Genomic DNA, 26,916 nt, shown 5'->3' with positions numbered 1-26,916 from the left:
AGCGCTAACTTTTCCTTAAGTAAAGGAACACCACTTTAAATACTGTGAGGAATTGATTGAATCATCTTTACACAACTGAAAGCAAAAATAAAACCCAAAGCAGTAGGTAAATAATATTATCTGAGGACTGGCGGCTATAATCTGGCTGTAACTGCACAACTCTTTCTGATTCGAGAGCCATATTGACTTACTGGACTACGTCCATTGGCCGCAGTAACACTACCAACGCTCCAGAGGAGAAAAGGCTTGCACATGGCACTCCATTGGTGTTGCGGTGCCAATCCGGCATTTCACAACTCCCGTAAACTTACCATTGTGAGTAACAATCACCTCTAAATCACATACTGCATTTCATACAGATATATGGGGGATCCGGACATGGCTACACACCAGCTGTACTTGCCTGTCCCTGATCCTAAACTGACATGGAAACTATATGTGAGAAGACACACAGACAAGCATTTCTGTATCCATCACGGATACTAATGGCATATCCACAGGTCAAAGCCTAATATCCTAAGGACTCGGTGAATATGGAACATGCATGGCCCTCTCCTGGATAGGTCACTGCTGTGCACTGAGTTGTTTGCAGGAGTCCTAACCATTTACATTACACAATATAGATCTGTGCAAGCTGTTATTGTAACTACTATGGCATCGGAGTATCCTAGCAAGCTGCATATGTTTATCCAAGAGAAAGGAGCCGTCGATTTCCCATTCTGTAGTTGTGATGACCATCGCCAACTTAAGGATAGGTTATCAGTAATGGCAGTGCTAGGGGTAATATGGACAATGAAGAAGCTGCTGCGCTTCTTCACTTACCCAATATACAGGGTGCAGAGGCTGCTATTGAAGGCCTATCCTGAGGGGGATGGTATATTGTCATACATTTCTTATTACTACACCCACACTTTTGGCGGCATACAGAGAACCAGACAGCAGCTGTTTTTACTCGTATTTACAAGGTAAACCTTGATAAGAGAAAGTGTACACGGCTCAGTAGCTAAGGTCTCAAAGGGCAGTATATGAAGAGAATACATTGGCATTGATACATAGCAACGTCTGCATGTACAGTCATATTGTAAAAGGAGAAGTACAACCAGACAAAATGCTTTTATTGCTTTATTATATTATATCTTTGTTGAATATTTTTTACATGATGTACTTACTTGCTGTTAGTCGCTGTTGATCCCCACTGAGCAGAAACATTACTACAAGGCAATTCTGCTATCTATGTGGTGACCGTTGTTACAGCCAGAACAGGGCAGAGCACTAGTCAATGCGCCTAAAATCAGTGGAGAGAAAGGTATAAAACCGTAGGAAACTTGGCAGACTCTAATATAAAAACTATGGAAAGGTAGAAATGGGTGGGCATTCACCAATCATTCTCCCAAGGACGACATTGTCTTCTCTTTTCCTTAAAACATATCCTTTATTAGGTACATAAATAAAAGAAATCCAAAAGGGAGGGAGTAATAGCACTATTGGAGGGGTTGGCGTCATTTTTACTGACCTAAGCCAGTCCAGGACTGGCTTAGTGTCACCATCTCGGCACAGGAAGCGAGTGGTGGATTGGGGAGGCCCTGTGGATGCAGCGCTGCTTTAGCTTACCTATTAGCAGTGCTGCTCCACCAGATTGGGGGAGCGGCTTTCTGTCGTCCGCCTCAGGAGGCAAAAAGGCTAGGTTCACCCCTGGGGGGGGGCACTGCGGGGCAGATTGTACCGTGTGTGGGGGCCACTGCGGGGCAGATTGTACCGTGTGTGGGGGGCACTGCGGGGCAGATTGTACCGTGTGTGGGGGGCACTGCGGGGCAGATTGTACCGTGTGTGGGGGGCACTGCGGGGCAGATTGTACCGTGTGTGGGGGGCACTGCGGGGCAGATTGTACCGTGTGTGGGGGGCACTGCGGGGCAGATTGTACCGTGTGTGGGGGGCACTGCGGGGCAGATTGTACCGTGTGTGGGGGGCACTGCGGGGCAGATTGTACCGTGTGTGGGGGCCACTGCGGGGCAGATTGTACCGTGTGTGGGGGCCACTGCGGGGCAGATTGTACCGTGTGTGGGGGCCACTGCGGGGCAGATTGTACCGTGTGTGGGGGCCACTGCGGGGCAGATTGTACCGTGTGTGGGGGCCACTGCGGGGCAGATTGTACCGTGTGTGGGGGCCACTGCGGGGCAGATTGTACCGTGTGTGGGGGCCACTGCGGGGCAGATTGTACCGTGTGTGGGGGCCACTGCGGGGCAGATTGTACCGTGTGTGGGGGCCACTGCGGGGCAGATTGTACCGTGTGTGGGGGCCACTGCGGGGCAGATTGTACCGTGTGTGGGGGCCACTGCGGGGCAGATTGTACCGTGTGTGGGGGCCACTGCGGGGCAGATTGTACCGTGTGTGGGGGCCACTGCGGGGCAGATTGTGCTGTGTGGGGTCCCCTCACTATTTATATCACACAGGATCTGTTTAATAGCAGACATGATATTAGTACAGGCTTTAATAACATTGTACGGTCACTATAATACAGATCCTGAGCGATGTGACGCTATGTTCACACCTGCGTACAAGGTCTCCATTCTGTGGTTTCCGTCTTCTGCATGCCAGAAGACGGAAACCACAGACCGGGTCCAGCCGTGAGCGGCGGTGAGCGTTTTATGCTCTCCGCCGCGAAACCGTTTTTTTTAAATCCGGACACAGAGTACTGCATGTCCGACTCTGTGTCCGGATTATAAAACCCGGTTTCGTGGTGGAGAGCATAAAACGCTCACCGCCGCTCACGGCCGGACAGCTTTCTCACCCATTCAAGACTCCTGCAGGTTTCCGTATCCTGCTCTGTTTTATGCGGGAAGCGGAAACCTGCAGTACGGAGACCGGGCGCAGATGTGAACGAGCCCTAAAAAGTGAAAATTAACTGTTCAACAGTACCAAATGCAGAGACCTTTACCTTTCAGTACAAGCCCCAGTTACACGACTGTAATTTGTGGGTCCGCATTTGCGCATCCATGGAGTTTTAAGGTTAAATTGCTGTGTTGGCACGCCACGATAATTTATCGGGTTTTGGGTTGCCGTTTGGGCACTCGGTCTCAAAAAGGTTCCATCACTGGTCTATGGGGTCCGTGGGTTTCCCCCTGTAACGGCTTTTCAAGTGGACAAGGTTTCAGTCTGTCAGATCCCCATGCTAGTGGGAACCCAGCATCAGTGTCTCCAAGCCGTGTGAATCCATTCACTACAATGACTGCATGTGCTGTCCATGTTTATAACTGGCAGAAATATCATTTGTGTACAAAGGGCCCTAAAGTACATAACGTCTTATGCAGTGTGCCGATAACATTTGTAGGAATCCCATCCACTTAGCTATACAGCAATATGTGGCAGATTTTCCATTTGAAAACCTAGATAGAAATTCTGCTGTATATCCATTCTTCACAACCCAATGAAGTTTTAATTTACAGTATTTTTACTTGATAGTACTCGCTCAGTACTACATGAACTGTGATATACTAGAAGTACAATGTACATATATATATATATATATATATATATATATATATATATATATATATATATGCGCACACATACACACCTCTTCTCTTCAGAAGAAGCATAATAAAACAAGTGCCTATGACTCAGTCATCGCCTGACTCTATAACTACGATAAAGCCTCTGACGTCACGGTGCGGAGCAGCTCGAACCAGTTAGGGTCAGTTCACACGTGAAAACCGCCTAGCTTATTTGTGCGAGGTAAAAAACCTCGGGGAGTTTTTTTGACGCTGTTTTTTTGCATTCCACGCGGTTTTTGACGAGGTTTTTGACGCGGTTTTCGCTAGCGGTTTTCGCTAGGGTTTTTTTTCCTATATGTGCTATAGAAACTGCAGGCGAAAACCGCACGGTTTTCTGTGCAAAAAAACGCGCGGTTTTCTGTGCAAAAAACCGCGCGGTTTTTTACCGCGCGGTTTTCGCCTCCCATTCACTTCTATGCAATTCTTCAGGCGTTTTCCGCCTGAAGAAAGGTCATGTCGCTTCTTCAGGCGGAAAACGCTAGGAGGAAAAAAAAAGCTAGTGGTTTACATAGACCACCATGTTAAAGGAGAGGTTTTTGAAGCGAATTCCGCTGTCAAAAACCTCCCCTTTGCCCACGTGTGAACTAGCCCTTAGGTGTAATGGCTCTGACTCAGCGGCCAGGCTTTACCTGGGTAAGTAGGATGCCTTACGTAAAAGGTTTAAATGAAACTTGTAATACGCGTATCAGCTTATATACACGAGGAATGGCACGCTGGCATAAATGAAGCGCAGCTAGACTAGTCAGGCCAAGTTTCACCATTTCCATTCATACATAATATTAAACTATCACTGGCGCAGTCTGATATCCGACAAAACCATTTCATTCAACGCGCATTATAAAGTGAGAAATCACACACAGCAAGCTTTCCCCGTATGGCTATTAAAATCCTTAAGGCTGAAGCCCTAGGATGCGAAAATGCAGATTTCTTTTTTGGTGTTGCAGATTTTGCTGTGTTTTTCGAACCTAAGCCAGGAATGGATTGAGCAGAAGGGCGAAGAGTTTCCTTTATATTTCCCATTTCTTTTGTTACCGTTCTTGACTCAAAAAAAAAATGCAGCAAAATTTGCAAAAAAACAAAACTGAGTTTCCACAGTGCGGGGCCTCAACCCAAAGCTAAAGCCTCACGTTGTGAAAACGCTGCATTTACAGAACCTGCAAAGCGGATGGGATTCTGACTAACCCCATCTACACATTGCAGAAAAAAAAACTGCAGTGGAAAAGCAACGATTTTAAAACGCTCAGGTTTTTGAAAATCGCAGCATGTGAATTGTACCTACGGAAATGCTGGTGTTCTCTGTATAGATATAAAAGGGGCAGAAGTCTGCAGAGGAAAAAAAAGCAATAAAGAATTTCACTGAGGCCTCAGCCTAAAGGAGTTCCTCGGCATCAAACAGATTCTTCATATTAATGACATATCCATAGGATAGACCAGTATGTAATCTGTGGGGGTTTGACACGCGTAGCACACACAGATCAGCTGTTGCAGCGCTCCCATTACCGTTGACTATCAGCTTCCAACTCCCAGAGGCTGCTGTAACAGCTGATCTGTGCAAGGTCCATGTACCAGACCCCCACAGATGACATACTGAAGACTTATTCTGTGGATAGAGTAACACTGCGAACACTCCATTTGGGGCCAGGAAACCCCTTAAGGTTGAGACCCCACGCTATCGAAATGCAGCTTCTTATGTTGCAGATTTTGCTGAGGTTTTTTGAGCCAGATCCAGGAGTGGACTGAACAGAAGGTAGAAGTATAAGAGCTTCTTGGGTATTTCACATAGCTTTTATACCCATTCTTGGCTTTGGCTCAAAAAAACACTGCAAAATCTGCATTGCCGCAACGTAGGGCCTCAGCCTTACACTGTGGTTTCTGTTCAGGCTGTTCATTGGTCTGACAGGATTTCTGAGGTAGTGACCATGGCTGCACTAGTACCAGAAGATGGTGGATCAGAACAGAAACCACAATGATAAGCTGGTCTACTCTCCTTTGGCAGTTGTGGAACCCATCCAGATCAGCTTTTATAGAGAGAATATCAGTGGCCGGCTTTTCCCCCCCACAATTATAACCCAAGAGGCAAGGAAAGCTCCTGCATCTTACTAAGAAGATTCAAGTAGGCATTAGGACAGGTACCCTGACAATCTAATGTTTAGTTTAAAATTTTTGTCTATTCCTAGACAAGCTCTTAAAAGGGATCCTATCATTAAAACTCAATTTTTTTTTGTGACTAACACGAAGGAAAAGCCCTAAAAAAGGCTATTATTCTCCTACCTTTAGATGTCTTCTCTGCGCCGCTGTTCGGTATAAATCCCGGTTTTTGTCAGTATGCAATTGAGTTCACTCACAGCACTTGGGGCGTCCCTAATGCTGCGAGAGAACTCTCCAGCGCCGCCTCCACCTTCTTCAGGAACAGGCTCTCTTCGCGTCTACTTCCGGCGTTTGTGGTCAAACTTGTAGGCCTTGGGCAAAACCAACTGCGCATGCCCGCTGGCCACAAGATAATGGCCACTTACACAGTATTGTAAGCGGCCATTTTCTGGTGGCCGGCAGGCATGCGCAGTCGGCTGCCCGAGGCCTAGAAGTTTGAAGCCAGCGCCAGAAGACGACGCGTGAAGAGGCTGTTCCTGAAGAAGATGGAGGTGGCGCTAGACAGTTCTCTCGCAGCATTAGGGACACCCCCAGTGCTGTTTGAGCGCTGGGGACCACTCCCAGTGCTGCAAGAGAACTCATTTGCATACCGACGAAAACCGTGATTTATACCAAACAGCGGCCCGGATAAGACATCTAAAGGTAGGAGAAGAATAGCCTTTCTTAAGGCTATTCCTACGTGTGAACAAGAAAAAAAAAAGTGATTTTAATGGTATAATCCCTTTAAGAAAGAAGACAGTACAGCTATGAGAACAGCCTCTTAATATAGCGGTAAAGATCCGATTAGAGTTCTGCCAAGCAGCCATATTCCTTATTTGCTCTTAACTAGCTGTGCCAAGAGCTGAAACCCTGGCAGACTGTATAATGCCACTATAAAAAAAGCTGTTTGGTAGTGTATCACCAGCAACCAGCCTGTAAGACAGGACTCAGCTGTTCAGTACAAAGCTGGATTGACACTGTGCTGACAGAAGGACATATCAGCTCGGTAGTAGTCACAATGGTAGGTTAGCCCCCACCCCCCATGAGTACTGTCAGGGAGGGAGGGAGGGCCCAGCTAGACTGTTAGGAATGGCCTTCTGACAGTGGGCAGAGATCGGTAATGGCACTAATATTTCCAGCCCCGGGGCACATCACAGGAAAGCCGACAGTATGCTGAATTCAGCGCACTGTTGGCTTTCTAGCGGTATATAAAATCGCATGTGCCCAAGGACATGAAAGGACCCCTTTAAAAGAAGTATAAGCACAGATAGCTGGGGTGAATTTTTCTGCTTCTCAAATAGTGCCACCATTGCTCAAATATTACCTTTTTTCCCTGATAGGCCATTGAGCCGTTTGGTGCAATGACGACATCACACTTGCTCTCACTGCACAGAAGAACTAGCTGCCTTCTATAAGAGACAGGGTCGGGCAGTATACAAGTCAATCATGGGAAGGATGGAGAGTCTGGGCACTGGAAAGCAAGGCGATGCCCTCATGGCACCAAACAGCTCATCTGCATAAAGAGGACCTTTCATGGTCCAGGGCACAGGCAGTTCTATATACTGCTGGAAAGCTGACAGTGCACTGAATTCAGCACACTGTCGGCTTTCCCGATCTATGCCACTGGGTAAAGTGCTATCGGTGTCGGTACCGTAGCTCTTCATTGTCAGAAAGGCGTTTCTGACAGTCAGTCAGGTACATCCTTCTCCACAGCAGCACCTATCGCGCTGCACAGTGTGAGCGGGGAGGAACACCCCCCTCCCCTCCTGATAATACTCATCTATGGACAAGTACTGTGAGCAGCGGGGTGTTAGGGGGGGGTTGGGGGAGTTCCTCCCCGCTCACACTGTACAGCACGATAGAAGCTGTGAAGAAGGACGTACCTGACAGTCTGCCAGGAACGCCCTTCTGACTGTAAAGCGCTACGGTACCGGGACCGATAGCGCTTTACCTGGGGCACAGATTGGGAAAGCCGATAGTGCGCTGAATTCAGTGCACTGTCAGCTTTCCAGCAGTATATAGAACTGCCTGTGCCCAATCTGATGAAAGGTCCTCTTTAAGACAAAAAGAAAATCTTTCAGCTACAGAGGGAAGCAGAAAAGTGTTTTATTCCCGTTACATCCTGGCTGATTGTGATATAGTTCAATATGGACTATTCCGGTGACACAATTCCTTTAATAAACTTAAATGTGAAAAAATAAAAACATAAAACAACCAACCTCAAGAGACTATGGAAGAAGAGTGTCCCTTTATATCCTCAGTACACCCATTATGTAGCTGAAATCTAGATTTTACAAAAGATTTTACATATTTTGGATAGGGATTAGCAGTCCAATAACAGGATAAACTACAATATTTTATGTTATTGTATACCAGAGATGCAACAAACCACGTTCCCACTGGGCACTGTAGCTGCCATGGTAGCACCAGAAGGTTCAGTATAGTCCAGTAGGCAGCGTAATGAAGAATTGTGAACCAGGTCATCTAGACCAGGGTGTCATTGTCATGTGCTACTTTATATACTATTAAACAGAAAAAAGGCGACAATTGGTCCCCTGAAAAAAAATCAAATCAATCCATATCTCTGTTTTAATCTTCTTTAGCATTATATATCCAGCTCTGTGACAAACAAGGTCCCTACAGACCACCGAGGTATCTGTGACAAAGGTTCAGTGCACCCAGCGCCAATACAAGGCCTCCATAATATATTCCCAAGGTAACTAATCAGAAGCAGGAACTAATAATTGCTCTATGATGTAAGAGCAGCTATATACCCGACATATAGTGTATATATAGATGTATATACACATACATGATATATACAAATCCTATTACCCTCACTCTATTGGCCTAAAAGACGTAAGACCACATTCACATCATGTTTTGCACATGCGTGTCGCAGATCTGTTATACAACTATTTACATAGAGATCAATGTCAGAGACGTAGACCGCTAAAATAACGGTAACGCAGATTCCGACAGATCCCCAGTGACTAGAATGGGATGAGTCGGGTGTCCCCCATGCATGGGGGACTTTTTGAGTGCACCATAACCGATACCCAATGGATCCCATTATAGTTAATGTGATCCTTCGGGATCCCTGTGTCCATCAGCTAACAGATCCGTTCATGTCAGTCACCAGCGACCGATGAGGTCACCAACTGATATCCTTACTGCCGACAATGTGACAGAAAGGGGGCTGGGGGCGGGTGCTGGAGTGCCTGGTACAGGGGTGTAGGCCTTATTCTCCCCTTTACACCCACACTTGTCACTATAGAGGTGGCTCCAGATTCTGGACAATCCCTTTAAAATTAAAACAAAAAAATACAAAAAAAAAACAAAACAGCCATCTGGTGCCCTGAGGAATCCCCCACAAACATGAGGAGAGCACTGAACCCCCAATGCAGATACTGCCCCTTGGAGTTCAATGTGCCAGGGTACAGCGCCAAGCACCAAGTGTGCCCTAATGTAACCAAATACCACAGCCGCGCCCACACACTCCATGACCCGCACTCCGTTCTCTGCCCGATAACACTACCCGGAGGAGTTACCTCAGGCCACCTCCCGTCTAATAAACTTACCAATATACGACCTGCCACCTTCCGCCATCGCTAGATCGCTAGAATACGGGCTTCGACGTCCCGTCACTTCCCCTTGAAAGAGTCCGCCTCTACCTCTCCACGAATCGCCGTAGCAACGCGAAGATTCCACTCCGGAAGTGACGCATTACCACAAGAGTGTGGGGGAGTGGAGAGGTTACACGGCGCTGTGCACTGGCACGTAAAGAGATTGTGTAACCCAGTAGTAAAATGGTATGACCCAAGCGCCCCTCGATGCATGGGTAACTCAGGTCTATCGCTCCGACCACGTGGTATGGTGCCGTGCTGGTTCAGTCCATGCAGATATTGGAGGGGGGAGAATAATCTTTTATATATTATTATAATATATTATTAGAATTATGTATATATTATTACTATATGCGTGTGGTTATCGTTACTGGTATAATAATAGAACCTCATAGTTTTATTCCTCACATAATGATAGTGTTAAAGGGGTCTTTCTATTATTAAAGGGATTGTCCAGTATTTGGAGCAACCCGTGCATTAGCCATGGTGGGTACTAAAGATAAAAAATAAAGGTATTCGCACTGTCCCTGGCGCACTTTACGTGGCATATCAGGGATTGCGTTGTGTCATGATGTGGTCTGGTTGGTAAGGCCTCGTTTACATCAGCGTTCGTATTCAATCCCTTCGCGAACGGAATACCGAATGCAACTGCAAGTGGTGTGCAGGGAAAGCACATGGACCCCATAGACTATAATGATCTCCGCAGGGATCATGTGGACAGGAAAGTAGTTCATAATCTACTTTCCTGTATGCATGATTCGTGGGGGCAGCACGCGGCAAGCACACGGACCCCATTATAGTCTATGGGGTCCATGTCCTTTCACTGCACAGCACTTGCAATTGCGTTTGGTATTCTGTTCGGGGGGTCCCCATGTGGACTCATCCAGACAGAATACAAACGCAGATGTGAATCATTGGTCTTCTCTCCAGCTTCGCGGCTTCTGACAGTACAAGCCGTATCATGCAATGGAGCACCAGGTACAGCTGAGAATGGTGGTTTGCTCAGGTTCCAATCCAAAAGCCAGGTAGTCGCGACTGAAAGCCGGTGCACTGCATCAGCATCCAGCCACGCACTCCGCTCCGGATTAGGCCCAATGAATGGAGGAGGGTGTGTTTTCAGGCTGAATCGCGAGGCAAAACGGCCTGAAGAATGAGCACCTCGCTTCCTTTTCCCATTGATTTCAATGGGAGTCATCCCTTTGGTCAGGATTCTGAGGTGAATACGGCCTCAAAATCCTGAGCAAAAAACTGTGTGAACTTACCCTAAGACACTGCCTCTGGCAGCGTTCAATAGAACCAATGCAATGACAAGCCTGGGAGCATTCAATAGGCTTCGGGTTGTCATAGCAACCGATCACTGCCCCCTGGTGTCGTTCAGGAGGGCGGCGATCGGTGCCGCCTGCACAATTTAGACGCTGTGGTCCCTTTTCACCACAGCATCTAAAGGGTTAACAGTCGTGATTGGTGCGGGCACCAACCGCTGCTGTTAGCGGCAGGTGCTGGCAGTACTGTTATACAGAGCTGGCTTTCAATCTTCTAGGCCTCGGGCAGTACAGACTGCACGTGCCCGCGGCCACAAGAAAATGGCAGCTTATGCTTACTGTGTAAGCGGCCATTTTTCATGTGGTCACGGGCATGCGCAATCAGCTCTGCCCAAGGCCTAGAAGATTGAAACCCAGCTCTGGAAGAAGATGCACAGAGAGGCCGTTTCTGAAGAAGATGGAGGCGGCGCTGGAGAGTTCTCTCGCAGCATTGGGGACACCCCCCAGTGCTGCGAGATAACTCATTTGCATACCGAAGAAAAATGGAATTTCAACCGAATGGTGGCGCGGAGAAGACATATAAACGTAGGAGAAGAATAGCCTTTCTTAAATAGGACCTTTCATGGGTTTGGGCACATGCGGTTTTATATACCGCTGGAAAGGCGACAGTGCGCTGAATTCAGCACACTCTCGGCTTTCATGATCTGTGCCCAGGGTAAAGAGCTATCGGTGCCGGTATCGTAGCTCTTCATAGTCAGAAGGGCGTTCCTGACAGTCTGTCAGGAACGTCCTTCGTCACAGCAGCGCCTATAGCGCTGTGCTGTGAGACCAGGGAGGAACGCCCCCTCCCCTCCTGATAATACTCATCTATGGCCGAGTACTGTGAGCAGAGGGAGGGGGCGTTCCTCCCCGGTCTCACAGCACAGTGCTATTGGTGCTGCTGTGAACAAGGACGTTCCTGACAAACAGTCAGGAACGCCCTTCTGACTGTGAAGAGCTATGGTACCAGCACCGATAGCTCTTCACCCGGGGCACAGATTGTCAAAGCCGACAGTGTGCTGAATTCAGCGCACTGTCGCCTTTCCAGCGATATATAAAACTGCCTGTGCCCCAAACCATGAAAGGTTCTCTATAAAGGGGTTGTCCCATCACAAGGATCCTATCTATACTGCTTGTTAATGTGGATGTAAGACTTTTCCTAAATACACTGCTTCAGCAAAACTGCTTTGTTTGTCCACTATATTACTTTATTCAATTCTTTGTGGCCACAGCCCTGACTTATCTGCTCAAAAGTCAAGTGATGTATCTGCTGCTCTCAGGGGGAGGGAGGAAGGGCTAAGTGCAGGGGAGCGAGCCTGTGTATCTAGCTATTCCTATGTCTACACCACGTGACCTAGGTCCTGCACTCAGATAGGAGAGAAGCTGCTTTCATTTCTTCTGTTCTCCCAGTTATCAGGCTAGCTAATTCAATTGTGTTCATTATGGCAGAGACAGGCAGTCTCTGTATGTAACACAGAATGGAGTAACACAAATGGCTCCCCTGATTAGAGTCATTATACTTTAATAATGTCTGTAGGTATGTACTACTAAATGTATCATCTAATTGCTGATCTTTATTATATACATTGAAAGGATATACCCTATAGACTTGTTGTTATTTGATTGTTTTCTTTGTGTGTGTATACTGGGTCGGCTTCTGTTTATTTGATTATATTGTACTCCTACACTCTGTGATCTGTTTGATCTCTTTGGGGGCCTCTCTGGCTACTTGTTCTCTTGGGGGGATGTGGGGGGATGATTTAGGAAAACCTGCACTCGCAGGGGGTTGGACCCGATGGCCCTTAAGGTCCCTTCCAACTCTACCATAAGAATAAGAATTTGTCTGCTAATTTGTAGTGGACCCTCCCCTGTTTGTCTCCATGTGTCATTTTATGTGTATTATTTGTAGTTAATTAATAGAGTATTAACTTAGCACAGATCTTCTATGGATGTAGGATTGCTTCAAACCTTCTGCCTCATCATGTTATCCCAGACAGCCTGGATGATGTTAAGATCTGGGTCAGTGGCGTAAATACCAGGGTAGCAGTGGTAGCGGCCCATGAGAACCAGTACTAGACACTCTGATCAAAACGGTAAACATGGTGCTGACTGTCCAGCACCTCCCAGGCCACACCAACTCCAACCCAACAGTGGTGTCCAGCCCAGATGGTGGGGATGGACTTGGCGGCAATGCCAGGCAAAGCGGTATGGGTTGGGAAACGCCAGACACAGCGCACCACAAATCACAACGGAACCAGAAACTGGGAACTCTTACTAGCAGATCTTCAGGGTAGCTGTGCAGGTCCAAAAAACCAAAAGGCAGCGGCGGGCGATAAACAGCAAATGGCAGCAGCGGCTCAAAGCATAGTCGTCCAATCCAGGTCATCAACGTGAGGGCAGCACAGTACTGAGGTTCATACACAAGGAAGGTCAGGCAGGCCAAGTCGGTAATAGGAGAGCAGAGCAGCACAAAATTGGGTTCAGGGAGCAGAGGTCTAAAGGCAAGCCGGGGTCATAAACAAGAGCAGTCACAGTACACAAATCAGGAAGCAAACGCAGGGTCAGAGGTCAGAGCAGGGGTCAGAAATGAGGCAGTCAGAACAACTGGAGAGAGAACACTATCAGGTACTACAGGAGAAACACTGACTAGCTAGCGGTGGTCCAGAGCAAAAGCCTATCTTTAAGCAAGCCTAAGCCTGCCACTAGGCCTGAAATATCGGAAGTCCCTGGTCCGGTTCAGAAGGAGACCGGCAACCCCCGCACATCGCTGCGGAGATTCCAGCCTGCCTCCCAAGACCTCGAAGCAGGGAACTCGGAAGCGCAGAGAGGAGAGGGCGAGCAACCTTTGCACAGCGTTACGGAGGCTCCAGCTGTACTTCTAACACCAGTCAGGTAACAGGCCCTATTTACTTACCGATCCCCACAGTGTTGCGGAGGCTCCGGCTGTACTCCTAACACCCAGCAGGTAACAGGCCCTATTTATTTACTGCTCATGGTGGCCTGCGCGAACCCCACAAACACTGCTATCATTATACCATGGGGTCTTTTCAGACCCCGGAGTATAATGATCGGAGGGCCAGGGGAGGTGAGGGAACATAAAAAAAACACTGTTTCTTAGCCCTCCTGCGCTCCGGCAGGCTTCAGGCCTGTTTGGTGACATCATGCAGGTCAGGCCAGCGTCCTTATGAGTTGCGACAACGGCCTGGCTCCTGTGTCATCTGTACCAACATTAAAGATGGCCGAAATCAGCGGGGAGTGCGCCGGAGCCAGGGAGAGGTAAAAAGACCCCAGAGTATAATAATTGTTCATGGGTGGTCCACAGTTGGGCATAATAGTGTGTGCAGGTACCTCTATGGAACATAATAGTGTGTGCAGGGGCCACTATGTGGCATAATACTGTGTACAGGGGCCACTATGTGGCATAATACTGTGTGCAAGGACCTCTATGGGGCATAATACTGTGTGCAGGGGGTCACTATCGGACATAATACTGTGTGCAGGGGCCACTATGGGGCATAATAGCATGTGTAGGAATGCAGTTTGTGCAGGAGGGGGTCAGTTGAGGTCAGGGGGAAGGGTGCATGTCAAATGTTCGCCTTCCTTGTTACGCCACTGATCAGGGCTATATCTGTGAGGCCATATCATCACTTCCAGGATTCCTCCTCCAAGAAGGTTAATTCAGGCAGACAAATCTAATTGTCTGTTTATCCCTGATGCTTGGCTTCTAGTTGTCGTGTTCTTTTCATTTGCGGTATAATAGGATGGGGCGCTGCCCTCCCTTTGACTCTAGCTGGCTGACTAGAAGGGATTATACTCCTTAATCACTGCGATCACAGGAAAGCCATGTTTTATATCACTTTATTAGCAGTTTAATGCAGTTCTTGCTAGATTAAGGTCACGTTCCGTAAACAAACCAGAGAGTCACACTCTTCTGCATTTAGCTTTATGCCAATGAGTATATTATTATTGCATTTATTCCTATAAGGAACTTTATATCAATATACAGTATAGCCTTATAATATAATTTATAACAATGTATATAATTCTGTTAATTTCTGGACTATCCTTACGATAGATCCTGGCGCACTGTTTATGCGAAACAGAAAATACTCCACGTTTATTAGCAATCCAAAAAGTGTAATGTTTCGGTCTATAAGATCATCATCAAACATCTGGTAAACTATTAGAATAAGCTCAAATGTGTAAAATTTTGACATGGAATAGTTAGTCGTTACAAATGATAAGTAACTTTCTAACACACACAGGAAGTGACATAATAAGCAAACCACTTCGGCTTCGGGCAAAGTCGACAGCACATGCGCGGGATTGTAGTCTCGCCAAAGAGAGATGCTGCTGATGATGCGGTGAACAGAGCACATCATCGGAGGGGGCATGCATACAACGGCCAGGAGGGAGAGAACAGCCAGAAGGGTGTGACGCTGCTGTGCTCGGATCTCCATTTGCATATCTGCAAAAATTGCTTTTATTCGAAAACTGATGCCTACAAAAGAAAAATAACGGTAGGACTAGAATAGCCTTATAAAATCTATTCCAACGTGGGGTTAATGAAAAATGAGGTTTGTGAATGACTCCCTTTAAATGGAACTGACAGACAGATGTTAGTCTCTAAGAGCTTGTTCACACGGGCACTAAGGGGGCGGATTATGGCGCGTAATCCAAGTCATACTCCGCCCTCTCACAATGGTGGTCTATGTAGACTACTTTTTTCCGTGAGCGGCAAGAAGCAGGCTGCCCTTTCTTAAGGCGGCTTCCACCTGGCGGCAGCAACCTTCGGAGTCGGCCCATTCATTTGAGCCTGCTCCGGAGGGGGAAGTCGCAACTGTCGGAAGCCACGACAGTCATGGCAGGCAGGTTTTGACCCGAGAGTGACGCGGCTCCCCGTGTCACTCTCGGTGCCAAAATCCGCCGTGCCGTATCGTACCGCCCCCCGTGTGAACTTAGCCTAAGAAGTGACCGTGATGGTGACCTGAACCCCACGGCCATGTTGCAGGTACAGGTTCTTTAAATCTCATCCACATTGCTGCTACTCTAGATCACAGCGGACTAGCTGGATGTGATTTCACGGCGGCTATCCTCCTACAGTCCCGCCTACAGAATGGTGCGATGCTCCTGACGGTGGGCGTCAGCAGACGGTGGAACATCGCACCATTTTGACCGCACACACGGGTATGTTCATCTTTACCTGTATGATGAACTCATGTTTGATATAGCACTTATGTAGTTCTCTTCTGTGATGCTTTTATCCATATTTGCTGTACCAATGGAGCATTGATTGTTTAAGTTGCAATAGAGATTGTTGTTCCATATATAGTTATACAGCATCAACTACACATCATGAGAGGACCCTTGACTATTCTATTTCCATGATATTGTGATGTTGTTGTTAATATCATTTATACCATTGTGTATTTGAGTATTTATTGGAATCCATGTTAGGATTCATATATGAATATATAGCATCTATAGTAATTTTTGAGTAATCCACTTGGATGATATTGTAAGCCACACTTGTTGCTATATGAACATGCTATAGTTACCTCTGTAAAGGGATCCTATCATTCAGAATGAATTTTTTGTCCCTAACAGGTCGGACTAGCCTTAAGAAAGGCTATTCATCTCCTATCTTTAGATATTTTCTCCTGCTGCCGTTTCGTAGAAATAAAGGTTTTCGCCGTTATGCAAATGGATTCTCTCGCAGCACTGGGGGCGGTCCCCAGCACTCAAACAGCACTGGGGGGGGGTCCCCAATGCTGCGAGAGAACTCTCCAGCGCCACCTCCATCTTCTTCAGGAACGGGCTCTCCCTGTGTCTTCGTCTGGCGCAGGCTTTGAAACTTGTAGGCCTCGGGTAGAGCCTACCGCGCATGGAGGCAGCGCTGGAGAGTTCTCTCGCAGCATTGGGGACGACCCAATGCTGCGAGAGAATTAATTTGCATACCTGCAAAAAACAGTATTTCTACGGAACGACGGCGCAGAGAAGACAACTGAAGGTAGGTCCTGATAACCCTATATATCACAGAGCTCAGCTTCTCTCCTCTATAATATAACCCTATATATCACAGAGCTCAGACTCATTATTAGATAGCCCATGTTTACTATGTGACGATAGCTGTATGCTATATATATTGCCTACATCAGGGTTTTACAAGCAGCGTCTTAGGAGACACATGTTGCCCTCAGGTGCTTTGCATGAGGCTCCCAAGCTCTTGGCAGCTGCAGATATGATTGTGCACCAATGGCACCAGGGATTACATTACTGATCCACATGACCGTCAGTCGACACATGGTGATACATATCACTACTAACTGGCCTCCGGAACAGGATCATATAACACTTATCTCAACACCCTAGAAATGGACACTGCAGCGATACAATATCACAACCACTTGTCAGTTTTTCACAGAAATGTTTTGTTTGGTTTATTAATTTTTTCTTTGTATTAGTAATTGGTTGTAAAATGGGAATAAAACCAATGTCATTGATGTGTGGATGACAAACCTGGGGTGCATATTCCTCCTATAGATGGGGTCTTAGGAGGAAAGTCAGACATCTAGGGAATATCCTTTAGGAAAATTGTTTCATGACCACTGGGACCCCACCATTCACAAGAAAGAGGGTCCTCTGTACGGTTAAGCATGTGCACTGTTCTAACAAAATGGGAGAACTGGAGGCCCAGCAGTCAGATCTTCACTGATCATGAAGTTATCGTATATCGTATATCATATTGATATGGAGAGAGAATCATCTTTTTATGGATATGCAAATCAGAGCAAAAGTGCCTTGAGGGTTACATAGTAGATGAGGTGGGATGAGAACACACATCAACAACCTATAGTGTTGATCTAGAAGAAGACAGAGAAAAAAATCCATGAGACTGATGCCAATTGCCCTGCATTATGAAGCCTCCACAAACATAATTGGAGTTTTTGGCAGGAAAAGAGCTTGTGGTTTCCATATCGCACTCGAAAAAAACCCCACCGCTGTTGACATTTTGTGCAGTATTCCTCAGCAGTAAAGTCGAGAGATACGCCAGTGTCGGTAAATGTGCCTTAATGTGTATTGGTTATATAAGAAGTCTCTCAATGAGAATTCTGCTGACTGGGCGGAATCCCCAGATTACAAAGTATTACATGGAGCTTTAAAAGCAGAGCTGATAAAATGAGAGTAGTGTGGGAGCTAGAAGAGGAGGAGGAGGAACGGAAGAAGATTAAGGATTGGAGAGAGGACACATAGAAAGTGGGAATCTATAACACCGGTACTGATAGAACGCTGGAAGGAATTCGGGAAACCATTTAAGGAAGACAAAGACTTGATAAGGAGCTGTGACACCTGAAGAAGAAGCCTCCAGGCAAGGAAGGAGAACTTGGCAACAGGACCTTCCAGGTAATGATCTGTCTACATCTCGATTGTAATAGTATAGCCTTGTGTAGGTAGGTTATTTGCTTTTAAGACTTGGCCAGCACTGGTCGGTCTCTATCTCCCAATTTCGGGGGTCTGCCGACTCGGGGCACATTCAACGTACCCGTTCACCTTCCACTTCGTAATCATATAGACCACTGTCGATTTTGGGTAATGCAGTTCGCTTGCTATGTCCCTTAAAGATCGACCATTTCTGTGGTACCCCATAATTACCCCTTTCTCGAAATCGGACAACTCTGCACTTCGTGGCATCTTGCATACGACTAATGCCAATGCTGTCTCCTATTCAAGGGCGGAAGGCGTGACGTACATCACGACCGCAGATATCTTCATTTGCATGGGTGTCCAAATACTTATTGGGGTAGACAGTGTATATACTCCCCTCAAATCCCTCTAAAGCTGGGGTGAGACATGAGCAGAAGAGAAAAAAACACCCTAAGCACCTAAAATGTTCCTGTTCCTTGGAGAAACATTTACAATCCAAGGGTGAGACTTGTAATAACATTTTCCATTGTAGAGTAGCCTGTTCACCTGCTGTTCCTCTCTGCCACCAATGTGGAGCCAATACTGGTAACCGAAGGGCCAAGATCTGGTATTTTGGAGTGACAACGTTCCTAATCTGTATATGTCACCGAATATAGATGAAACAGTATCAGTAGGAATAACCCCTATTATTAGAGTTTTCCTATGTGGACTCTGCTTATGCTTCTATTATATCTATATGGAAACCGCCAGCATTTCCGTAGGTATAATTGACCTGGTTGTGACATTTCCGCTGTGGATATTTTTCCGCAATGTGTGGATGGGATTAGTTAGAATCCTATTCACTTGGCAGGTACTGTAAAACGCCACTGGTTTCTGCCAGATTGCGGTGTTCTCGCAACGTAAGACCTTGGCCTTAACCTATATGTAAAGGAATTGTTTGGTGATATTTGGGTGTTGCCTCACCTGTTGGACTACTTATTTGTGCCTGTAGTCACTACGCATCTCCAGACTATTATCATAAAGATTGAGAGGTTCCAATGTGTGGTGACGATATGTGAAAAGAGGTGCTCCAGCAGGTGCGGCCACAAACCATAGCCACAAAGTGAACCAAACTGCCTATGGAGTAAAAGTCAAGTACATGTATATAAGATTGCACTTTGATACGAGAATGGTATCTTGACTATATCACTAACAGCCTATAATATTGCATATAAGTGCCTTAAGAGCAGGTTTGGTAGCTAGGGTCACATAGGCGTCATAGTCTCCATATGAGACTTCGCTGCAGATTTTGCTTAAAAACGGAGAGAGAAGTTTCTGCTTCAAATCAGCGAAAACCCAGCAGACCCCATTTTAGTCTATAGGGTTTGTGAGTTCCTCCATGTAAGTGCTTTTTAAGCAGACAGGGACTCGACCCGAAAGCTAATGTGATGTACCTATGCCAGGTTTCTAATGTACATGGGTGGAAGATGTGGCATATCTTTGGCACGCAGCCCTGTCTCACACAAAAGATGTGCCACAATGGGGCGGATTTACTAATAGTGTCTAAAAGCTAGACAGTGCAAACTTGACAGTCTTATGCTAAGGTTAACACTAGAGCTCGGGGGTCTGTCTGCGGACCCGAAAGACTGAGACCCTGTCTGCTTAAAGAGTGGTTACATAGACAATAATGGGGTCTACTTGATCTGTGCCCCACTTGCCATTTTTTACAAAAATTGGAGCAGAGGCCAAGACAGGCTGGATAGGGGACACCATGGCCTGACAAATATACTATAGTAAGCAGGTATGGATGGAAAAGCAGATATTTTCGCTTTCCATCCACACAAAAAACATAATTTTAGAATTTTTTTTATGACCGTGTAATATGTATCGAGTAGAATATGGAACAAAAAACGATCACAACAGATTAATAATGACTTAGCTTTGTTAGGCTGCGGATCCTTTGGGTTTGCTAGAGTAGTATGGGTTCTAGGCATGTTCTCTTCCAGATGACCTAACCCCTATATATATATATATATATATATATATATATATAAATATATATATAAATATATATATATATATTCCCCTATATACTCTTGTTTTTTTTTTATAGTTTCGCTATACTATAACTCAAAGCTATTGGAAAATCCCAAAGTTGTTGACGCTTTGACTCCGCACTTGTAGTTCTGTTTGTCCTTCCTTATCTCACCAGAACATTCTTGAAGTGTTAAAACCATAAAACTATTACCCCATGTAAATACCCTTAATCCCTTCTGTAACATCTAGCATACTTAGTGGCTGGAAACAACGGAGAATTATAACATGGGTGATTTGGGAGGCCACCTGAAGCCCGCAAAAAACTCAGCAGGACCTCCATAAACACTTGAACACATGAGTTCCCATGAACATATGTGTCAAATGACCCTATAGGTGCAGGTTCTCAAGACGGGTGTGAGAGCGGAATGAAGGCAGATCAGGAAAGTGTGAGCGTCTGTGAAAAGAGTTTTGTTTGGGGTCTCTAATAGTTTAGAAGGTCTGCTCTAGGAACTGTATTCAGGGGGGTCTGGAGTTTATTTAGGGGGTCTATTCTAGGGGCTGCAATAGTTATGGGGGTCTGAGGTCTTTGCTTAGAAAGTCTAGTCTGTTTTTCAAGGGTTACCTGTATTCAGGGTCGTTTTAACACATTGGTAAGCCCAGTGCATAGGGTTTATACATGTGACCCCATCACCACCACTTAAACATTCCCGGCCTATATTATAATGCCCCCACATAGTATAATAGTCAGTGGCCCCATACAATATAATGCTCCTACTCCATCCACCCAATGTTGTAAAAAGTGTTGAGTAGTATTCAGAAAGAACAATGTGGTACATCTTTGGTGCAAGATGGGTCCGTGTTCCAAAGATGCACCACATTTATACACATCACGCCAGAAATCTGATGAAGATCGGTTAGTAAATTCACCCCATTATTTTTGATAAATAACATTAGTTTTGCATATAATGCTTCTAGCGGATTAAGCAGCAGGAGCAGAATTAACCTGAAGTTGACAGCAGGAGCAGAACTTCATGTTGGTCATAAGAACAGGAGCAGAATAAACTTGATGTTGGTAATAGAAGCAGAATCAAGGGGGTTATCCAGGGTTTCCGATTGATGGATTATCTTTAGGATAGGCAGAAGTCTAATTTGGTGCAATGTTGGCTTTCCCGTTATGTGCCCCGGGCTGGAGATATCCATGCGTTATAACAGCAATGACCTCAGTCCACTGTCAGTAGGGCGTTCCTGACAGTACTCGTCCATAGCTCTGTCCAAGAGGGCGTTCCTTACTGCCCAGCCATGACGCTAAGCTATGAAGAACACCCACCCCCCAGTAATAGTCTATGAACAAGTACAGTCAAGGAGGTCGTTCCTCACAGCCCAGCTAGAAAGTCAGGAACGCCCTTGTGACAGTGGGCAGATATCGGTAATGGCACCGATAACTCCAGCTCAGGGGCACATAATGGAAAAGTCAACCGTGTGCTGAATTCAGCGCACTGTGGGTTTTTTAGCGGTATATTAAAACCGCATGTGCCCCAAGAACATGAAAGGTCTAGAGATGAGCGAGTACTGTTCGGATCAGCAGATCCGAACAGCACGCTCCATAGAAATGAATGGATGCACCTGGTACTTCCGCTTTGACGGCGGCCGGCTGCTTAACCCCCCGCGTGCCGGCTACATCCATTCATTTCTATGCGAGCGTGCTGTTCGGATCGGCTGATCCGAACAGTACTCGCTCATCTCTAGAAAGGTCCTCTTTAACTTGATGTTAGTGGTAGGAGCAGAATTTACAGAGACAGAGCAGTGAGTTCCAACTCTGCACAAACCTGATCTGGTTACCCTTAACTCATATCCAGGTCTGATATATTTTTATGTTATTGGCCTATTTTTTGGGTAGATCAGTAATACCAGGTCAGTGGGGACCCTACACCAGCACCCTAGGCGATCATCTGATTGAAGACGCCATGACAGGTTACAATCCAATCTGCATTTGCATTCCACTGACTGCAGACATTGGGGGTCAATACATTGGAGGATGATACATAGTTACAAAGTTAGTATGGCTGAAATAAAGACATATGTCCATTAAATATATAACTTTCAGATAAAAAAGCAACATCTGTGTGACACTCATAGTAACGTTAATACGTCTGGTTTTACTAGGTATCAAGAATGTTCCTCGCAGGACTCTTCGGCTGGAATGACCCAGATGGGTCTGCCGTGAAGCTCGCCCCCAGGAGCAGTGCAGAGCTAGTTACAGAGACTCTAATGTTAGAATTGGGATCCCACTTAAAACGTGCTGAAAAGCAGCAGCGGGAGCGTTTCATTGAATATCGACGAGTGAAGAATGGAGTAGATTACACATGGCTCGCATCGGTCCCACGGCAAGGCTACGACATCAGCCCAGGCGACCAGCTGGAGCTCAGAGACATTTGTTCCAAAATAAGTCCTTCACAATGTGGCCCTGTCATACTCAGGTAATATAGCTTTAGATCTACATATAGTTATTGTACAAACGAGGTGTGTGTCAATTACTTTACTATTTCATATCATCATGCATATGGCCATAGGCAGGATTGCAGATCCATGTTTTACAGATGTTATATTGATTCCATAGTCAGCAATGGCCACATGACTAAGGCGATGGTATTCCATCCGGGGGAGTCCGCATGAGGACTCCCCAAGCGGAATACCGAACTCAACTGCAAGCGGTGTGCCAGTGAAAGCACACGGACCCCATAGAGTATAATGGGGTCCGTGTGCTTGCCGCCAGATGTCCGCAGGGAACATGCGGACAGGAAAGTAGTTCTCAATCTGCTTTCCTGCCTGCATGATTCATGTGGGTAGCGCGCGGCAAGCACACGGACCCCATTATAGTCTATGGAGTCTGTGTGCTTTTACTGCACAGCGCTTGCAACTGCGTTTGGTATTCCGTTGGGGGGGGGTCCTATATGGACATCGCTAAGTTGTAGATAAGAGGCTACCAGTGCACAGAATGACACAATAAGTCAACGACCTAGCTGGTAAGAAAATCACCATTTTGATTTTGCCCTATAGAGAAAAGGTTAAGTATGGTTTCAGCAGTGTGAGTTATATAAACCATATATTAAGAATTTGGTATTTGCCGTTCTGTACAGGTTTCGTAGGCTGATGTTGGAGTTTGAGCCTGAAGGTGCAGAGATCCCACGGCTCTTTCGGACAGTGCTTCAGGATTTTATGACTCAAGAAGAGGAACTTCAGAAAACAAAGGATGGTCGCTTGGCACAGCGCAGGAGAGCCAAGAGCTTGGCCACATTCAGTTTCAAGCCTGCTCGTCTACGTGTCAATCCCTTTCAAATGGAGGATGCACATGGCTCAGATACGGAAAGTGAGATGGTTTCTGCTGGGAGGTCAAGAAGCAAGAGCATGCCAGAGTTTACCATGACAAGGGAAGTGGAATGCGACTGAACTTGATACATCCAAGAGTCTACTCCAAATAGGACATTGCACCCAATGTACATAGTAAGAGCACATTCACATGACAGGGTTTTTGGTCTACGTTAGATCCATGGATTTCCTGCCTCTATCAAGAACAGATTCTCTCAGACAAAAACGGAAAAGTCTTTCCTTATGGGAAAGGCCTCTCATTTTTTTTCTGGTTGTATCTGCTCCTGTTATTGGCAGGAAAGGTCTAATACAGATTGAAAAGAACACCCAAGTCATCTGAAGGGATTTTAGAGGTCGGCATTACAATATCCTTGAAAATATCAACCTAAACATGTCCTGTTTTAGCATGGGAGATGGCGGCCATCTTCCAACAATGTACTGACTGGCTTTTCTGAATTCCACCATTTTCCCCCTAAAGTACTTCTTGGCTTAGCGCTGCAAGTAGGTCAAGGCGGGAGCAACGTTACTGTTATTCTATATGGTTCTTTTGTGTTTTATTATATTGACTGATACAATCTAGATTGTGGCCTGATCATAGAGAAGTGAAAAGGGGTGACAAAACTAAACGCCCTATTTACATTGGCCCATGTATTATACCTTGTAGACCATGTATAAAGTCGCAAATCGAAGTATTGCACGAACGATTCTCTTCTGCATTGGCCCCTGTAATATGGTCTTTACTCTGCCAGGAAGACCTCTGTAAATATACCCACTACATCCTATAGATCATATAGGTAGCATCACATCAGGAAAGAAATCGCTTTCTCTTTTTTTTTTAATTTTTGTTTTTTTTATAGTTAATGAATATTCTAACCTGGAACTCGGCAAATTTACAAAATGGTGGACATGCTAAAAGCAACTTCTCATGTGAAGTATATCAGTGCAGGATATGAGAGAAGCTGAACTCTGTGATATATAGGGTTATAGGACAGAGGGAGAGAAGCTAAGCACTGTGATATATAGGGTTATAGGATAGAGGAGAGGAGATGAGCTCTGTATATATATATGGACAGAGGGAGAGAAGCTAAGCATTGTGATATATAGGGTTATAGGATAGAGGAGATGATATATATATATATATATATATATATATATATATATATGGTTATAGGACAGAGGGAGAGAAGCTGAACACTGATATTTAGGGTTATAGAATAGAGGAGAGAAGCTGAGCTCTGGAATTTATAGGGTTATATGATTTGAAACAGGATTTGTAAGTAAAAAGCTGAGTAAATCCTGACAGGACTCCTAGGAGAGACAGAGTCCCTTGTACTCGCCCACAAATAGTGATTGATTCTCCCTATATCAGTATGTACACAGAAGGCTGACAATCATTGTGTGTGGGTGGGCTAAGCCGGACTCTAAATCTCACAAAATTCAGCTTCGTTTGGAATTCAGAATATGAAAGTGAGATTATTTCTTGCGATGAGTGACTTATTATTTATAAGCATTTCATAGAAGAACAAAGTTACCCCAGAAGTTGATACCGCAGTCTCCAGGATTATGTAAATACATATTCGATGTACATATCTGTATATGCTTATCTATTTTGCACATTTGGGCTCATTGAAGCTGCTCCTTGCTTAACCATCTACCTGTATTGGCTAAAAAGGAACGGACCACAAGATGAAAGAAAACTGTACTCGTCCACCATGATTTGTTTATTTAGGGCCCATGGACATCATAGATGGTGGTCCACTGTCTGAATGCCCCAAGAAGCCAGAACACATGGACATCATGGACGTCTGTGCACACCCCTTTAAGCCAGAGCGGACAGACACCAAGAAGTCTAAGTTCTGTCACTGGCAGACTGAATCCATCCATGTAATGGCGCAAATTTTTTTTTTAATTTAAGAGGATTGACTAACATGGCAACCCCTTTAATTTTGGGAAGATGAAGAAAATTGTTTTCCGTGGTGAGATCCAATCATTTTTTTTCTGAAAAATTAAATCCAAAGAAGAATATTTGCGTAAGGAGCCTTCACACGGAGTAACGTGCAGCGTGATGTGGCACGTATACGGCGTGTGAGAGTTTGCGCGCCGTAAAAGCTCCCATTGATTTCAATGGGAGTTAGGCTCATATACGCCGCGTTATTACGCCGCGGTGTTTTACGGCGCGCAAACTCTCACACGCCGTATACGTGCCACATCACGCTGCACGTTACTCCGTGTGAAGGCTCCCTAACTATCCTTTTGTGAATATAAGTGATTTGACAAAGAGTGATACATTTGGTAAATGTTAAAAAAAAAAAATCACATTACGATCAAGCGACAATATTTTGTAAATGTAAGGTTTTCTAATAAAATATGATTTATATATTTACAAAAACCGGCTGTTCTGTATATGTACACCTATACGATGGGGATGTATCTTTCACTACTTTTCTGCTGCACCCATGTAAACCTAACGGGGAAAATGCAGCATTTTTTGCACAGTTTTTCAGAATTTTTTTTTATTTTTTACAAATTTTGTAGTGTTATTTCCTGCAATGTGGGCACGAGAGTGCTGAGACTATAAAATGCATTGTATCCTGAACGCCCAAAAACGCTTTGTTTCTGCAATGTGTGACCTCAGTCTAAGGTTAAGGCCCCATGTAGCAGGCCGCAGCGGAAAAGCATTGCATTTTTTTCCGCAGCGTTTTTCACAGACAGCCCGTAGAGGAAGACCAACACACCTATAAGGAAAATCCCTGTATTTCCGTAGGTTTCAAATTGCAGCATTTGCGCTGCAGATTTTTTTTTTTTCAGCAAGGTGTTGGAGAGATTATCCAGAACCCCATCCACTTTGCAGGTACCGTAAAACAGAGTTGCATGAGCAGAGAGGCTTCGAGGCTCTTTCCTGAGACTATACAGAGCAGAACAAAGGAACTGGCAAGCAGTGGCCCCAAAGTAGTACTGGCGGTGCAGGAGGGTGTAGCTTTGTCCCATGTTGCTAAATTGATAGCATGCAGGCAGACCCATGAAAATGGTGAAGGCCACTGTGCTCTCCGAATGCCTTGTTCCCTATAAACGGTTGATCGTCAGGGGTCTTGAGTAGAGATGAGCGAACACTGTTCGGAACATCCGTTCCGAACAGCACGCTCCCATAGAAATGAATGGAAGCGACCGGCCGCCGGCAAAGTCTGAGTGCCAAGCGCTTCCATTCATTTCTATGGGAGTATGCTTTTCGGATCGGCTGATTCGAACAGTGTTCGCTCATCTCTAGTCTTGAGAGATTCAGACCCCCCAACAATCTGATACAGATAGCCAATTCTACGAAAAGCTATCAGAATAGTGACCTTTAACCTCTTTGACTTTAAGAGGCTGAAACGCAGTGCCACATTCCTATGGATATGGCCGTGCTGGTTCATACAGTGAAGTGGCTGCTGCTTTGCTGCCTCTTCATCCTTCTTATGTATGTAATAACCCCCCCCCCCCCCCAAAAAAAAAAAAAACAAAAAAAAA

At 45.6% G+C, this 26,916-nt stretch overlaps 2 protein-coding genes across 3 annotated transcripts in view; one reads left to right on the top strand and one right to left on the bottom strand.

The window, feature by feature from the left end:
- The window catches only part of NXF1 (nuclear RNA export factor 1), a 32,776-nt gene extending 23,372 nt beyond the window's left edge, over positions 1-9,404 (bottom strand). For both annotated transcript variants that reach the window (XM_075281521.1, XM_075281522.1), the window contains exon 1: positions 9,260-9,404. In XM_075281521.1, the coding sequence (XP_075137622.1) occupies positions 9,260-9,287 (28 nt within the window). In that variant the 5' untranslated portion in view covers positions 9,288-9,404. The remainder of the gene's footprint in view (positions 1-9,259) is intronic.
- An 8,384-nt stretch (positions 9,405-17,788) lies between these two features.
- Positions 17,789-24,000, top strand: LOC142213251 (protein RD3-like). Its single transcript, XM_075281539.1, has 3 exons — positions 17,789-18,009; positions 22,210-22,523; positions 23,184-24,000. The coding sequence occupies exons 2-3, from the start codon at positions 22,219-22,221 to the stop codon at positions 23,491-23,493; spliced, it is 615 nt and encodes a 204-aa protein (XP_075137640.1). The 5' UTR covers positions 17,789-18,009; positions 22,210-22,218; the 3' UTR covers positions 23,494-24,000.
- The last annotated feature ends 2,916 nt before the right edge of the window (positions 24,001-26,916 follow it).

Source organism: Leptodactylus fuscus, chromosome 7 (genome assembly GCF_031893055.1).
Source record: "Leptodactylus fuscus isolate aLepFus1 chromosome 7, aLepFus1.hap2, whole genome shotgun sequence".
Taxonomy (NCBI): domain Eukaryota; kingdom Metazoa; phylum Chordata; class Amphibia; order Anura; family Leptodactylidae; genus Leptodactylus; species Leptodactylus fuscus.
This window is presented reverse-complemented; position numbering and strand designations above follow the sequence as displayed.

Bases quoted from the DNA above. Each gene is read 5' to 3' on its own strand.
- LOC142213251 (XM_075281539.1), top strand. From the start codon at position 22,219: ATGTTCCTCGCAGGACTCTTCGGCTGGAATGACCCAGATGGGTCTGCC. The intron at 22,524-23,183 runs GTAATATAGCTT...CGTTCTGTACAG, and splicing joins TGTGGCCCTGTCATACTCAG to GTTTCGTAGGCTGATGTTGG.